General features: G+C 31.6%; 4 protein-coding genes and 1 long non-coding RNA gene across 6 annotated transcripts; 2 read left to right on the top strand and 3 right to left on the bottom strand.

Moving 5' to 3' along the window:
* Positions 1-835: 835 nt before the first annotated feature.
* On the bottom strand, positions 836-1,629 carry LOC105775930 (cysteine-rich repeat secretory protein 38). Its single transcript, XM_012598418.2, has one exon. It carries the CDS (start codon positions 1,621-1,623, stop codon positions 904-906), a length of 720 nt encoding a protein of 239 aa, XP_012453872.1. The 5' UTR covers positions 1,624-1,629; the 3' UTR covers positions 836-903.
* Positions 1,630-4,089: 2,460 nt separating this feature from the next.
* Positions 4,090-5,075, bottom strand: LOC105777490 (cysteine-rich repeat secretory protein 38). Its single transcript, XM_012600801.2, has one exon. It carries the CDS (start codon positions 4,903-4,905, stop codon positions 4,186-4,188), a length of 720 nt encoding a protein of 239 aa, XP_012456255.1. The 5' UTR covers positions 4,906-5,075; the 3' UTR covers positions 4,090-4,185.
* Positions 5,076-5,904: 829 nt separating this feature from the next.
* On the bottom strand, positions 5,905-9,374 carry LOC105777493 (uncharacterized). Of its 2 annotated transcripts, XM_012600803.2 has the most exons (7): positions 9,086-9,373; positions 8,864-9,003; positions 8,608-8,697; positions 8,459-8,511; positions 7,555-7,657; positions 6,603-6,708; positions 5,905-6,171 (listed from the first exon to the last, which is right to left on the bottom strand). In XM_012600803.2, exons 1-7 carry the CDS (start codon positions 9,279-9,281, stop codon positions 6,152-6,154), a joined length of 708 nt encoding a protein of 235 aa, XP_012456257.1. In that variant the 5' UTR covers positions 9,282-9,373; the 3' UTR covers positions 5,905-6,151. The 2 variants fall into 2 exon arrangements, with proteins under 2 accessions (XP_012456257.1, XP_052477676.1); XM_052621716.1 differs by lacking the exon at positions 6,603-6,708 and having other exon boundaries at positions 9,086-9,374.
* Positions 9,375-12,093: 2,719 nt separating this feature from the next.
* On the top strand, positions 12,094-12,956 carry LOC105777491 (cysteine-rich repeat secretory protein 38). The gene has a single exon (XM_012600802.2). It carries the CDS (start codon positions 12,132-12,134, stop codon positions 12,846-12,848), a length of 717 nt encoding a protein of 238 aa, XP_012456256.1. The 5' UTR covers positions 12,094-12,131; the 3' UTR covers positions 12,849-12,956.
* A 2,699-nt stretch (positions 12,957-15,655) lies between these two features.
* On the top strand, positions 15,656-16,485 carry LOC105777494 (uncharacterized). The gene is made up of 2 exons (XR_001128312.2): positions 15,656-15,873; positions 16,188-16,485. It is a non-coding gene; the product is annotated as an uncharacterized LOC105777494 (long non-coding RNA).
* The last annotated feature ends 145 nt before the right edge of the window (positions 16,486-16,630 follow it).

Here is a 16,630-nt window from a genome sequence, read left to right as displayed (position 1 = left end):
ACTTCCGAGTGCTTTCCCGCATCTTAATGAGGAAGAAATTCAACTCTTAAGCAAACCCTGTTTCTAATGAGGGAATTAAGGTTGCATTATTTGATATGGCCCCTTTAAAGGCTTCAGGTAGCGATAGTTATCACGCCTTGTTTTACCAAAGTCAGTGGGAACATGTTGAACTCTGATTACTTCAGAGTTATTTTAGTCGTTTTAGCCTTTAGTATTGAGCCTATTTAAAGGGCTTTTGTTACCCTAATTTAGACATGCCAATCAACAATAGTTTTTCTTTGAGGGTAACAAGATGTAGTTATATATGAGTTTGAGAGAGTTTTTGGTGGTAATTATGGAGAGGATTTTGCATCCTTTTTTAGAGAACTCTATGAAAGTTAGGGTTTTATTTTCGGGGCTTGAGCTTGTAGGTTTAGTACATTTAAGTTTATTTTCTCCATATTGTACTCTAATTTGTTTACTCAGTTAGTGAAAAATCAAAGTTTTTTTGCATGTGATTTTTATCCTCTCTGGAAGAGCTTTCCACGTAAAATTTGTTGTTTATACGGATCGATCCCAAAAGAAAATTTTATCTAAAATTTATATACTTATTTCAATACATAAAATTCACATTTTAATTCTGCTTTAAATAAGTGATAAGATTAAAGTTGAAAGGCAACTTTTAAGTAGGTAAATGTAAAAATTTTGTGCTTAGTTATTAAGTAATGTTTATAATAATTGATTTGATTGAAAGGATTGTAATTTAAAATAATTCATAAATAAGAAAATTGAAAACAAAAAAACATGATTTATTTTAATAATCATAATTTTTATTTATTCAGCAATGACAGAGAAATGATTACAATATATTTGCATACCAACATACACTATTCATGCGCATACTTCTGTTTCGGGAATGTTTAATTAAGCATTGGCAAAAGGGTATATTTCATATCTAAAGTTACAACTCCCACCAACTATTCTTCCTCCTCCTTTCCCGTCACAACAGCTCGGAAGCTCGCCGATTATGTCGTCAAGACATTTCTTACACTCAGTGCTGGAAAGGTCCCTGGTGCACTGAGTCAACCCGTAAAGTTTCTTCGATCCGTACAGTTCCATCTCTCCAGCAGCATACATTTTGGGATTTGAATAAGCTTGGGTAGCCAACTCGCTCAGCAGTTCCTTGGTCTTCGCATTGAACGACTGGGGTTCACTCACGTTGTTCAAGTTCCACATGTACAACTTGTTTTGGTTATCAACATGGCCAAAGAACTCCATGCTTGAGTACTTGAAAAGACAGTTATCGTACCAAATGATTGCACCTTTGTCGTAAGGGCAGCGTTTCCGTATTTCACTGCCTGCTTCCACAACACAGGTTTTACAGTCCGGGGTCGACACATCGCCTCTACAAAGTGCAAGGCCATAAGCTTGGTTGGGGTTTTGACCTATGGAACCGAGGCCGAATCCTGAAGGAGGAGCTTGAATGGAGAGGTAGCCAGTGAGCACATTTAAGTTGGCTTCATAAGAATCATTGTAGGCGGAGAAATTCCCAGAGTTGGAACAAATATGGAAGAGAGAATCAGCTCCGAAAGCTGTTTGGAGAAGGAAAGCAAGGCTTAATAGATAAACAATGGAAGAAGACATTGTAATTTGCAAATTAGCTTATTTGTTTGAAGTTGAGGAGAATGGAAAGTGTTATTTATAGGGAAATGTTTCCAGGGTTTGACCGAGGAGATTGATGGGGTTGACATTTTCAGGTTTTGGTGATGAGAATTTTTCAAACACAGGCTCCGGCGGCGGCAGTAAAATAATGCTGTAAATAATGGGGTAGAAATGTGGAAAGTTGAAATTTTAGAAGAGAGGATGATATTATAAATCCTGAATATAAAAAAAATCATGAATAAAGCAACATGTAAAGAAATATATTCAAAATGGAAGAAGTAAAGCATTGCATGTTTTATAAGATTATTTAGGGTTTACTTTTACATTTTAATTCACAAGGGAATAGATCATTTTATTTATTTATGTTTGTATTTTTCATAAATCTACATTTCAAGCAGCTAGCCATATCATCAATCTCTTTTCTCTGCTTGTCTCCATCAACTCAAATCACTATTTTTTTATATTTACATTGTTACTTTTATAATAAAATATATATAACTTTTTAAATAATTAAATGGTGGGTTTACACTCTTGTCAAGACTAGATCTACACAACAACCCAACCTCTGTAACATGTATAATACCAAGTATGGTGATAATGGTATTAGTATTTACCAAAAAGAATAGCTCTAATGACTTTTTAGCCCTTCAAATTTACAAATAAAATTCATTTTAGTCATTCATCTCTTTTAGTTATTAAACTTTTTTTGTCAAATCATCTAAAATGGATAGAAAATTTAACAATTATTAAATTTCCGATATGACATACACATGAGTTACCACGTGGATGACATGTAAGCATTTAATTAAATTTTAAAAATTATATTTTTATATTTTTAATAATTCTTAATTTCTAAAATAATTTTATAATTTTTTAAAATTTAAAAAAGTAATTAAATGTCTATATAGCAATTCACGTGTATGTCATACCAAGTAAAATTAACCAACATTATTTTTGCTCTACCTATTTTGAGATAATTTGATAGAAAACATAAAATTAAAAATTAAAAAGACAAAAAAATTAAAATAATCCTTTTTATAAAATTAAAGGGTGAAATAAATTATTATGTCAAAGAATTTATAATAAAGCTTTAGTATGCGTGAAATAGAAAACTTGCGCGTGGACAAATGTTTGCCTTACTCCTTGTGTGCCACCGCCTTTTTTTTAAGGAAACAAAATTATTACAAACCTATAGTTCTATCAAAAGTCATTTTGGCTATTTTTGTTTTCCTCGCTAAGAATATATTGTAGGAACCACTATTTAATCTTCATAAGAGTTAATGAATCTGTTTTTTATTCTCTTGTTTTAAGCTGTTGTAACTTGTATTTTAGATTTTATTTTGATATACAGAGAAAAATTTTAGGAGTCAAATAAAATTTTAATTTTAATAATTTTTAAAGGATTAAATCAAACTTTTATAAATTTAGGGGGGCAAAGTGTAATTTTACCTTTATTAATTTAAAATTTTAAAAAATTTTAAAAGGCCTAGATAGTAATTTTCCATTTTAGGGAGGATGGCCCCTGCCAGCCCCCTAGATTCGCCTCTGGATATACATATTGAAATATTTACGTTGTTTAAAAAATTTATTTAAACCATAAAATTTATCTAAATTATATATATTTTTAATTTGGTACTTAAATTTTTGTCATAAGTGATGTTTAAACTATACTTCATTAATTGAAGTGATATTTAAATTATACTATGTTATCTAAATTATCCCATCCATTTAATAAAAAATTTGTTAACCAATTATTTTGTGATTTTAATTAAAAATAAAAATATTGAATATTATTTCCTTAGGTCATTTTAAAAAATTATAAATATATTCAAGCAAAATTAATAATTTAAATATTACCAAATCTTGGTTCGCAAACAAAATCACAATAAAATTTATTACTATGCAAAATAATACTTTTATGACTCCAAAATATATCTCTCATGCTAAATCTTAATTTTTAAATCAGAGTACGAAAGAATGAGGAATACTAAAAAGAAAATACCAAAATTTTTGAAGAAATACCAACAAATATTAGGGCTTACCAAAATTATGAGAAAAGTATAAAAAACACGAGGAGTACACAAAATTATGAGGGATTATCAAAAAATACGAGATCATGAGGGAGTACTAAAATTTTGGGAAGTTTAAAAAATATGAGAAATTACCAAAACTTTTGAAGAAGTACAAAAATAATGAGTGAATATAAAAAAAAAACAATATTTTTTTCCGGAAATGTCTTGCAAGTGTTTGTTCATTAGAGCTTAAAATTGAATCATAGTGTTACGATATGGTTCTCAAATCAGATTTCTTTAATCTATAAATAAATTTATTGTAAAATGTTAGATGTGTTACAAAATATAAATCCAAGGTAAAACATAACTTAATTTTCAAGTGATAAGTAAAAAAAAGTGGTAATTAAGTTATACCCATTGCATGGAAAAAGTAACATTATTTATAAATTTAAGAAACATAAATTTTTATTTATTCAGCAATGACAGAATACAATATATTTCCTGACCAACATACAAGTAACATTATTTATAATTAAGCATTAAGGAAAGGGTAAATTTCATATCTAAAGTTACAACTCCCACCAACCACTCTTCCTCCTTCTTTGCCATCACAGCAGCTCCGGAGCTCCCCGATTATGCCATCAAGGCACTTCTTACACTCAGTGCTGGAAAGGTCCCTGGTGCACTGAGTCAACCCGTAAAGTTTCTTCGATCCGTACAGTTCCATCTCTCCAGCAGCATACATTTTGGGATTTGAATAAGCTTGGGTAGCCAACTCGCTCAGCAGTTCCTTGGTCTTCGCATTGAACGACTGGGGTTCACTCACGTTGTTCAAGTTCCACATGTACAACTTGTTTTGGTTATCAACATGGCCAAAGAACTCCATGTTTGAGTACTTGAAAAGACAGTTATCGTACCAAATGATTGCACCTTTGTCGTAAGGGCAGCGTTTCCGTATTTCACTGCCTGCTTCCACAGCACAGGTTTTACAGTCCGGGGTCGACACATCGCCCCTACAAAGTGCGAGGCCATAAGCTTGGTTGGGGTTTTGACCTATGGAACCGAGGCCGAATCCTGAAGGAGGAGCTTGAATGGAGAGGTAGCCAGTGAGCACATTTAAGTTGGCTTCATAAGGATCATTGTAGGCCGAGAAATTCCCAGAATTGGAACAAACATGGAAGAGAGGGTCAGCTCCGAAAGCTGTTTGGAGAAGGAAAGCAAGGCTTAATAGATAAACAATGGAAGAAGACATTGTAATTTGCAATATTTAGCTTATTTGTTTGAAGTTGAGGAGAATGGATTGGGAGCTGTTATTTATAGGGAAATGTTTCCAGGTTTGACCGAGGAGATTGATGGGGTTGACATTTTCAGTTTTTGCCGATGAAATTTTGGTGATGAGAATGTTTCAAAAGCGGGCTCCGGCGGCGGCTGTAAAATAATGCTGTAAATAATGGGGAATGCTAAAACCGCACTCATTCTTAAACTATCACGCAGAATTAGTAGTAGAATTGCGGGAAGGGTGTACCAAGTAAGGGATATGTCGTTTTTAAAAAGAGAACGAAGATGCAATTTTAAACAGTAAAACAAACTTAAAATATATTAGTTGATAAATAGGTAAATATATATTATTAAACCGAATAAAGTTTTTGCTGAAAGGAACTCAAAGCTTAGATGAGTAACCCCAATATGAAAAAGTAAATTTTAAGCATAATAAGATAAATAGGAAAGAAAATAACAAATATATTTACTTTTTGAGTTAACTCATATGAAAAATAATAATTTTATATCAATCATGAGATATAGTGTAATGGTTATTCATTTTATCCATTAATCATTAGGTTGTGAAGTTGATTCTATCCATGAGAATAAAATACATTTTATGACTAGATTAGAAAAATGATTCACGCTTAAACCAAAAGAAAATATTCTCAGATCTTTCTACCTCAAATTTATTAATGAAAAATGATTGATTACAGATTCTGGTTCTTGAATTTCATCGCATGCTTGTTTGTATTTTTCATAAATCTAGATTTCAAGCAGCAATATATGATTAATTCAGCTTTAACAATCAACGGTTTGATGAATATAACAAGTGTAAGAATCCTACAAAGAGTTGACTTAGTATCTCATTTGTGAGCTTCATAGATGTTTCTCCACACACTAGTCAACCTTTTTTTCCCTTTTATTTATAAACTCAAATTACCAATTTAAAAAATATTTTTATATTAACATTATACTTATTATAATTGAATTTAAATATAAAAATATATACTTTTTAAATTGATACAAACAACTGATAGATACAAAAGCAAATGTCAATACTAAAACCTACAAATATGCTTTGTCTAAAGATTATACAAGAACCCTCAACTTTAACCTAAGGGGCTAAAAACCAGAAGGAAACAAATGATACACTACCCATTCTCTTGTCTCTCTCTCTATATATATGTCAGTTGAGCCAGCTTGTACTGAACAAAAGTGTTGAGCACCAACTTTATCTACTGCACTGGTTTTGCACCTGTTTAAAGGAAAAAGTAGAATGTGATTAGTGAAAAGATAAACGAATACTGGGCTGAAACTTGGAAGAAAAATACTTGGTCAAATTGCAGGAGTTTCTTATTCCATTTTTTTTCCTTTTATAATAAAAGGGTCATTTTGTAACAAGAGGCCGGAGATAAAAAGTGGCAAGTAAGCAATCATGAATTAGATCAGAAAATGACTACTGTTTTAACTTTCCAATAATTCTACACCACATTTGCAAGTTGCAACATTATCTAGAGATAAAAACCTAGCGTCTGTGATTCATGCAAGCTTGTTGCATGAGCCTTCCTCCCAAAACTAAAACATAAGGATAAGCATTTGGGGAAAAAGTCAACTATCTAGAGAAGAATGCATATTTGAGACATAACAAGGAGCTGCTTTTGCACTATGGATTAACTTTTAACTTGCCATTTATTTCCTTCAATATCATCTCTGCAGATGCACCAGTGGAAAATCCAAGCCTTATCATGAGTTTTTCCAAACGGTTCACATTTGTAAGGTAGAGATATCCAATCTGAAAAATTGCATGATTAACAACTTAAATCAAGAGAAAAGGTTCTTGAATTTTCGACTTATGACTTCTTTTAAACATGTTAAATCCAAATATTAAACAGCAAGAAACTGGTTACATATCAAGTAGATACCATATCATACATGATCTTGGAAGGCTTACAATGGCAAAACTCAATGCATATACAACATGGTAAATCCTAAGATGAATTTTAGAGAATCAAACACTATGTGGTACTAAATGAAATGTCGTAGCTACATGCCAATGATGCCTTGGCCGTGTTGGCAAGGTTGAGACCTTGGGTCCATGAACACCAAGGTTCAAGTCCCACCGTGGTAATTACCATGTGTGCGTTCTCCCCTAAATTTACTCTGTAAGCACTCCCCCCCACCCCCCCAAAAAAAAAAACATCTAATGGATGCATGCATTTAAGTGAAAAACTATTTTAATAAAGATCATATAAACTGACTGGTGGAATTATGTCAAATCTCTAGATCTACCCAATGATGCATAGCATTATCCTTTTTAGCATGCAGATACCTTGACAAGACTAAGATTAACGTGCAAATACAATGAAAATTCCAGAAAACCTTTATAAGAAGAAAACAGAATGGCCTCCCTTTTTTTTTTTTTTTTTTTTGTATTAGCAAGTCATAAATAGATTTCAAAGCTAACAAATTCTTGTTTACAATAAATGAAATACTTCAGACCAAGCCATAGGTCCATAGCCTATTGGTCCACAATTTCCTCCAAAAGAAGAATTTAAGTGCAAATCCCCTTGCCAAAATCAAGGATAACTAAATCAATCAAATACTTTTCCAAGGAAACACAATAACTTAGGATACTGACCAGTGTTTCGAGTGAAGATGCTCTATTATAAACTGCCGCACCAGCACGCTTTTTTGTCCGTGTTTTAGCGGAATTAATGTTCTTTCCCCATCGAAGAACATCCCTGCAGTAAAATGATCAAATACAATAATATTTTTTTAATTATATTCATGAGAGGTTTAGGTTTTGCATGCTCATGTTAAAAGGCTGTGGAAAGTGCAAAGATAAGATTTTGAATCTCTATATCTGTGCTGACAAGAATCCATGGCTGTTTCTTGATGCCTCTACTTATGCAACATAACAACTGGTCATTGCCCCTACTACTAATTGTTATTTTTTTGAAAGATACTAATTATTATTATTATTATTATTATTATTATTATTATTAGACTTCTCCTGCCATTACAATACATTAGAAATTTATATGTATCATGGAATATTTAAGTGCCTTAAATGTCACACCTTCTGGTCTTATCACCATTGAAAACACATAGGGGAAAAAATTCATCTTTCTTATGTCCTAATGGAGCACCATAGACTTGAGTAGAAAACTTATCAAGCTTTTCTCTTTTCAAGCCAACGACATTTGATGTCTACACCATTCAATCCATCTATTCTAACCAATATTCGAATAACTAGAGCAGTTCTTTTGTCTTCAGTTGTTCTAAATTTATTAGTTATATAACAGCTTGACTGCAACTCAAATGTTGAAGTCAGAAATTCCAAATTTTTATGTATTGTAATGGGGAATCCATATACATAGAAACAAAGGCTATGTCGCTTTAGTTCTTCATTTTTCTCAATATACCATGTCCAACACATTCAAATTTGGATACAAGAATAAGACTCCAAGGATCCTTCATATAAATGGCAAAAAACATTTTAAAAAAATTAAACATACCCATGTCTCACTCATACTACTAACCTTTCAGTGTTCGATAAGAAACTATCATTAAGAAGTTCCTGTAGCAATGCATCCTAAAAGTATCAAAGGAACTTAAGGTTATCAACATGCACAAATAATCAAAGTAGTCTTCACAACATTACTAAATATTCATTAAAAAAGACTCATACTTGCGCCTCACAGCGTACTACCGATGTCACACGATCGTTATACTCTTCAATACTTAGAGGAGGGTACAGAAAATGTCTACGCGCATATAGCTGCAGATTACAAGAAAAAACATTACATGTAAGATACCCACAAAGACATAATCAAACTTCAAAATTAAAGTTACTGTCATCTTATACTCTGACAAAGGATATGACAAACATGTTCATGGGTTTTTGCCCAGTGACTAACAAGTTGAAAAGGTTACAATAAAACAACCTCGTAAATGCAATCACCAATATAGGCTAATGTGGCAGCATTGAAAACCGATCGAGGCTTCTCCACTTTAGGTGGGGTGGGTAACCATCTCTCATAACCCAAATAAGTGTCATCCAAATCTACCTTTACGGGCGTTACTTCTACAATTTATAATTAGGAAAATGAGATAAAAACTCGATATTTAGCTACAAAATGGTAATAGATTGGCAAGGAAGGGATTACCTTGAGTGGGACGCTTGAGGATATCGAAAACCGAAGGGTCGGTGCGGGTGGGGAGGGTGATTGGCGGTGACGGTTTAAGGTTGGGGGTGGGTTTTAGCTTGCGTGGAGCGTTGGGGTTGTAAGATGGCCTTTGCTGGGTGTCCCATGAAGCGGTAACCGCCACTAGAGATGGTGGTGTCCAGGTCAGAATTGCCATTTCGCCCCCGTTATCTGAAAGAGCGAAGATTTTGAGACGGGGGTTTTAAGGGAGGGTTTAAAAGGAGTTGATGGGTTCTGAGCCCAAAATAAGTACAGTCATAAGCAAATAAGATAAATTCAAATACTAGTTTGTTAAGGTTATGGTGCAAATTTGGCATGTTTTTTTTTCCTATTTAAACTCAAATCTCACTAAATTATTATTTTCGTTCTATTTTCGTCATTTAATTTTTTCATTTATTCACTAAATTTTTTGAAATAAAATATTTAGCCACTTCCTGTTGGAGAAATGAAGGAAAATTGATGTGGAATTTTTGTTGGTTTAATAATAAATCTAGCCCTCTAATATTTGTATATTTTATCAATTTGATCCTAAATCCTCCTCTTGTACCGCTTTCACCGCTGGTGGTCTTGGGTTGTATGTGAACATGTCTGTTGGCCACATATATGAGTTCATAATCATGTCCTCAATAAGCTGATAGACTTCTTCATAGGTTTTATTCATAAAGGCCCTTCTTAACGCACCATCTAGTCTAGACCTTAAGTTTCCATTATTGTGCTTATGTGTGAGGGAATTGAGGCCGTTGGACTGGTTTGGAGAGATAAGGGAATGTTTCCATTCAACGGGATCGGCAAGTGCGTTTGGAAAGTGTTTAGCTTCATGCTACACTTTTATGGGACTGGTATGGACTTTATGAGTCATGAGGTGTATTGGGAGATCCGCTTATCCAGTGCATATGTGTTTATACATGTTTCCTAGTCACAATATGTCAATATATTAACATGAATTGCTATGATACATGTTTGATATAACACAATGAGTAAATGATCTAGTATGCTTTCAATTAACCTTGACATTGTGGATTATTTGTGGCAATCTTTGAGCACTCACTGAGCTTGAAAAAAACTCACTATTTTATGTATATTTTGTAGAAAAATAGATTGAGTGAGGAGGAGAAGTGGGCAAGCTTGTGATGAGTATGTGTTGTGTTTTCTACTTCAATAAGAAAGGCAATGTAGGACCAAAACTGAGGGTGTTAGACTTTATTAATTGCTAGTTGTAATGAACTTTTTAAGGATTGTTTCAAGTATTTTATATCTGGTTTATGATTGTTTGTTTGATTGAATTTAATGCTTGAATATGCATGACATGTTTGTTGAAGATGCATGATGAATAGTATGTATGTCTACTAGTGAAATGTTGTTATAGATGTTCAAATGGTATGTTGAACATTTGGATAAGTTTTAAATGTCATATTGGTATGAAATGAACCTATTTTGCACTTAGAAATGCATGAGTTGCAAATTTGACATGTTAAGTAATTGAATTGTGACTTTAGGATTGCATACTAGCATAATAATTTACTTAAGATGTCAAGGTATGTTAATGCATGATATAGAGTAATTGAGCATGATTTATATGATCTATGAATGTTAGAAAGTTTTCATTGTTGATTTATTGAAGAGCTAGGCTTGTAATTATAGATTTTAAGCTTAGAATATGAAAGGATTAGATTGTAAAGTTAATTTAGCTTATTGTTAATTTTGTCACATTAGGGACCAAATTGAATAAATGTAAAACTTTTCATGAAATTATGTTAGAAATAGAAAGTATAAGGTCCCTAACGAGAATATATGAAATTAGATTTTAATCCAAAGCTAGGAATCGAAAGTTATGCTTATTCCGAGTTTAAGGACTAAATTGAATAAAATATAAAATATGAGGAAAATTGAAAAATAAAATTATATGAAATCATGCATATCATGGTATAGTATAAAAATGTTTAATACTGATTAGTAATATGAAATAATTGTATAGATCAAGAATTGGATCAAGTGGAGTTAATCAAGAAAAAGTTAAAATTACAAATTAGTCCCTAAAGTATCATCTCTTTTCATATTTTAAGCCAAAAGTTCATATGGAACTTGCTAGATTAGTTTAAAAGTAAAAAAATAATTAATTCACGTCAACAGAGTGAATTGACAAATAATGCAAGTTGGAGGGTAAATAAAACATTTTCCAGATTAAAAGGATTTTAAATTAGATCCAAAAGAATTAAGAGTTGTTAATAGCTTAAACTAAAATGTAGGTGAGTACTGTTACCCAACCTATACTGATTCAATTAAGTAAATTAACTATCTAATTAGTTGACTAAACAAACCAATAACAGTGATATTAAAGTTAATTTGGTCCCTAATAATAGGCATTAAAGTTTGTTAATTATTAAAATTGATTTTATGATATTTTATAAAATTGCAACCAGATTATCATCGTGTATATAAAATAATTAATTTTATAAATTATGTTTTACACATTGGACCAAAAACACAGGTATCAAATTAAAATAATGCCAAACTCTAGGTACCAACTAATATATTAAGACATTACGAAAAGTATAATTTTAATTATATTAAATAGGTGTAGTTTAAATATATTTTATATATGTAGATATTTTAAAATTAAACTCTAATAATTATAATAAATTATACAAAATATGAGATAAATAGGCATATTAGATAAAAATACAATAGTATGGAATTAAAAATGACATGGTGTTCTAAATCAATCCATTTAATATTAAAATTAAAACAATTAAGTAATACATTTGTTTTAAATTTTAATTACTAAGATAAATTTTTAAATAATTTAATACCAAATCATTATAGATTATGAATACATAATTTTTTTCTTAAATTGAATCACAATCAAAATTAAAGTGCAATATTAAATAATTGATACATGACATATACATAACATACCTTAATGCAATCAGAATGTAAAATTTTGCCTATAAATAACACCTTTCATGGTCCTAAGCTCCAAACGAATAATCAAAATTAGAAAATTACAATGTCTTGTTCAAGAATTGCCTCCTTTGTTTATCTTCTAACCCTCGCTTCTCTTCTCCAAACAGCTTTTGGACTCTTCCATAATTGTTCCGACACCGGAAGTTTCTCCGCTGGCGGTCCTTATGAAGCCAACTTAAATCAGCTCATTGAGTTCCTCTCCAGTCAAACTCCTCCATCAGGGTTCGGGCGTCGTGCCATAGGTCAAAACCCAAACCGAGTATTTGGGCTGGCACTTTGCAGAGGCGATGTGAGTAGCGAAGATTGTAAAACCTGCGTTGTTAGGGCAGGCAATGAAATACGTAAACAATGCCCCTACAAGAAAGGCGCAATCACCTGGTATGATGATTGCCTTGTCAAGTATTCAAACATTGGATTCTTCGGCCAGATTGATAACCAAAACAAGTTCAACGTGTGGAACCCGAATAAGGCATCCGAGGCATTTAGTCGGCAGAGCGAGGGATTTCTGAGTCTATTGGCTAATGAAGCTTCTGCAAATCCCACATCATTTTACGCCAGTGGAGAGATTCTGGTGCACAGGTCAATGAAAATTTATGGGATGACTCAGTGCACCAGGGACCTTTCAATCTCTGACTGTAAGAAGTGCCTTGACGGTTTAATCGACGAGTTTCCCAAATGCTGTAATCAGTTAGAAGGAGCTAGAGTATTTAGTGGCAGCTGTAACTTCAGATATGAAAATTTCCCTTTCGTTAAGGCTTAAACCTTTGAGGGCAAAAAATAGAAAAACTACACCATGAATAAATAAACTACACAAATAAATATTATTAGCACCGGAATACAAATAAAGTTGGTACGATTTCCACTCTTAGTATTAGATTTATTATTATTAAAAGTTTAAAATATACTTTTAATTTTATTTTTCAGAAATTTATAACTTTTACTATTTGGATTTAAAATTTAAGTTGAATTATTATTATTATTATTATTATTAATAAAATTTACTAGTGTGATATTTTAAAATTAAAAAAAATCACTTGGTAGTTATATACAACTATAAAAAAACATTAAAATGTTTATATAAATGTTTTCTTAAGAATATTCATTCAATTTGTCATGATAAAATATTTTTTTGTTGGAATAGTCTAAGAAAAATTAGCGCCGGTATTTTAATTGAAATAGTTAACAATATTAAATATTTTGACTAACTAATGAAATTGTAAAAGTTGAAGAATAAATTTATGTCAAAAATAAGGTATAGTAAAGGGCTAAAATTGAAATTTTACCATTGTCTTATAATATAAAAAGAAGTAGAGCAAGGCAAACCTAAAAGAAATAAAATGATACGTAGACCCTTAGGGCAACAAATCATGTATAATCACGTAATTTTTACTCATGAATTAATGATATTAACTATTTGGACTAATTAATAATATTATAAAACTATAGGGACCAAATTACATTAGAAATTAAAGTGTGGTGGTTAAATTTCAAATTTATGCATGATAGAGGGGTCAAAACTAAAATTTGACCAATTCTTTAGAACTGAAAAAAAAAGGTGAGCACCACATAAACCTAAAAGGAATGGACAGCCACATGTTTGTCTTTAATACTTTTAGGGTGTTCAAATTATATATAATATAAGCACCTAATGTTTTAATTGAAAAATTATGTATTAACTATTTGAACTAATTAATATAATTATAAAAGTATAGGGATCAAGTTATGTTAAAAGTTAAAGCATATAAATTAAATCTCAATTTTAAGCATATTAGAAGGATCAAGGTGAAATTTAACCATTTGTGTAAAATGAAAAAGTAAAAAGAAAGGGATCATAGTGAGAGAGCCACGCGTCAAAAAAAGAATTGCATCATACAACCAATAGCAACAACTTGGATTCAAGGAGATAACCTACGAATGAAAATATCAATGAAACAAAACATTGCCCGAATCCTTCATAAACAATCAACCAAATAACCACTCGTTAGCAACATCTACCGTCAATCAAAATTTTAGCTTGATTACCACGTAATGTTAAATATTTAAAACAAATAAAGTTAAGTCTTAAACACATAAAAGTGTTTACGGAGTCAGTATACAATTAGTATTTTTTTAACAAAAATAAAATTCACTTATGTGTCGAACCCATTTTTTGAAAACAAAAATTAGTGTCGACTAAAAAAATGTAAATTAGGAGTCGCCAACGATCTTTTATTGAGGTGTGATCGGATCACCTTGAAAACGCTTTTGGTCTACGAGATTCAAAAAAAATGAGTTCGGGAGTTAGTTACGTACAAGGAAGGGTTAGCACCCTCGTAAAGCCCAAAATTGGTACCTAATTGATCATTTAATGTCCTAAGGTCGAATGTTTAAAAAAAATTAAAAAGCGATTCCCTTTTAAAAAAATCTTTATTGAAATTTATTATTTTGAAAACTAAAAATTTTGGTCATCTTGCCTCAATGAAAAAATCGAAACCCCATAAGTTAGGGTGTGATTATTTGAAGTTCCGATGACAACACACGAATTTGCTTTTATTAAAAACCTCGTCTCGAGAAAATAAAATTTTGTATCCAGTGGATTAGGACATAACATTTCAAATTCACGAGATAAGCTTTGGCTTGAAATTTTTTATGCTTTAATTTTAAAAATGGTTGTTTCTTTAGATCGAAACCCAATAAGTTAGAGTACGATTTCTCGAATTTTGAGTTACAAAATTGCTTAATATAAAATATATCGGACAAAGGTTAATATAACGCTATTTTATAGTAAAATGTAAAATGAATTACAATGCTAATTTGTGCAACAAAATAATGATGATGACAATAATAAATACAAATAATAGTAATAATAAAGCTAATAATAATAATGAATAGTTGAAATAAATAATGAAATGACGATAATAAGTGTAAATGTTGAAATAAAATAAACAAGTAATAAAAAGGAATAATAAGAATAAAAACAAAACAAAATAAAATAAAAATAAAACAAACTAATTAAAAATACGAGTAAGTAAATAAATGAAAACTAAAAATAATTAAAAATTTAATAGTGAACCAACAGATAAATAAACGAGTGAATATTAGGTAAAACAGTTTAAAAATAAAAATAATGATAATAATAGTGGTAAAAATAAAAATAAAAATATTAGTAATAATAAAAGTAATAGTAATAGTAATAATAAAAGTAATAGTAATAATAAAAATAGTAATAATAATAATAATAATAATAGTAATAGCAATATTAAAAATAAAAATAAAAATGACAAAAATGACTAACTTGAACTTAAAACAGAAATTTGGGGGCAAATCCGAAAATAAATAAAAAGAATGGGACCAAAATGAGTTCGCGAATAATAAGAAGGGACTAAAGGGGAAAATATCCCTGCTCTCTAAAACGGGGCGCTTTGTACGAGACTCAAATGAAATCAGGACAAAATTTTAGGGCAAAATTAAAAAATAAAAAGAACTTGATTATAAAGAAATAGAAAAGAGGAAGGGCTAAAAGTGGAATTATCCCATCCATTAAGAAACGCGCTGTCCTAGGACCGGATCGGGTCGGCACGCGTCCTTATACGGCGTCGTTTGGGCACTGAGGGCACTAACCCAAAACGGCGCCGTTCTCTTTTAATATTTAAATCAAAATTTTTCTCAAAAAAAAAAAACATTTCCATTTCATTTTTTTAAGAGGAAAGCAGAGGGGAGGGGGAGTCCTCTGCTAGGGTTTTATACCCTGCCCGAGCCGCTGCCATGCCCACCGTGGAGCCACCGCGAACCGTGCTCGAAGCCAGGTAAGTCGTTCCTTTCTTTATTTTATCTTTTGTAAAAAAAATGAAAATCGAGCAAAAGAAAAACGCGAAAAAAATGAAAAAGAAACCGAAAATCACCTTCTACTTCTCTGTATTCTTATTCTTTTTTTGTAAAATCAGTATCCCTCCGTTTTACAGATTCGTGTTTGGCTTTATATAGCCGAAATAACAGAGAAAGGAAAAATAAAAATCCGTCCTCTAATTATGTTGTTTTCCATTTTTTTGTAATCTAATTGCTTCTTTTTTGCTGTTTTCCTTGTTTTGCTTGCTGTTGCCGCTTGTTTATTCTGTTGCAGGAGCATGCTTGGAGGGGCACGCGCGTGGAGAGGCCTGGTTTCCTGTTGCGGCGCACGTGGGAGGGCTGGAGGAGCGGCGGCTAAAGGGTTTCAGAAACCTTAGGGATTTCAGGAGCGTTCTTCAAGTCAGCTAGGGTTTATTGGGCTTGGGGTTGTTTTGGGTTTTAGGTATTGCGTCGTTTGTTTGGGCTGTATTGTTTTGGGGCATTGGTCTTGCTGACATTGGGCCATACAAGCCTATTGTAATTGGACTACTTGTTATTGGACTTTCATTTTATTTGGTTTTTTATTTGTTGAATGGGCTCGGGCAAAATTTGGGTTTTACAACGTGTTTATTACTTTCATAAAAATGCAATTATCATAATTTTAAATACAATATTCACAATAATCACTCTATCAACCACAATTTCTAAATAAAAATGTTAAATTTCTAATTCATATTC

Source organism: Gossypium raimondii, chromosome 10 (genome assembly GCF_025698545.1).
Source record: "Gossypium raimondii isolate GPD5lz chromosome 10, ASM2569854v1, whole genome shotgun sequence".
In the NCBI taxonomy this organism is placed as follows: domain Eukaryota; kingdom Viridiplantae; phylum Streptophyta; class Magnoliopsida; order Malvales; family Malvaceae; genus Gossypium; species Gossypium raimondii.
Note: the sequence above shows the minus strand (reverse complement) of the source record. Positions and strands in the feature narration are given on the sequence as shown.

Excerpts from the sequence above, each read along its gene's own strand:
- LOC105775930 (XM_012598418.2), bottom strand. The coding sequence starts at position 1,623 with ATGTCTTCTTCCATTGTTTATCTATTAAGCCTTGCTTTCCTTCTCCAA.
- LOC105777493 (XM_012600803.2), bottom strand. The coding sequence starts at position 9,281 with ATGGCAATTCTGACCTGGACACCACCATCTCTAGTGGCGGTTACCGCT. Across the intron at positions 8,512-8,607 it reads TAGTACGCTGTGAGGCGCAA|GATGCATTGCTACAGGAACT; the intron begins GTATGAGTCTTT and ends TGATACTTTTAG. Across the intron at positions 6,172-6,602 it reads GATATTGAAGGAAATAAATG|GTGCAAAACCAGTGCAGTAG; the intron begins GCAAGTTAAAAG and ends TCCTTTAAACAG.
- LOC105777490 (XM_012600801.2), bottom strand. The coding sequence starts at position 4,905 with ATGTCTTCTTCCATTGTTTATCTATTAAGCCTTGCTTTCCTTCTCCAA.
- LOC105777491 (XM_012600802.2), top strand. The coding sequence starts at position 12,132 with ATGTCTTGTTCAAGAATTGCCTCCTTTGTTTATCTTCTAACCCTCGCT.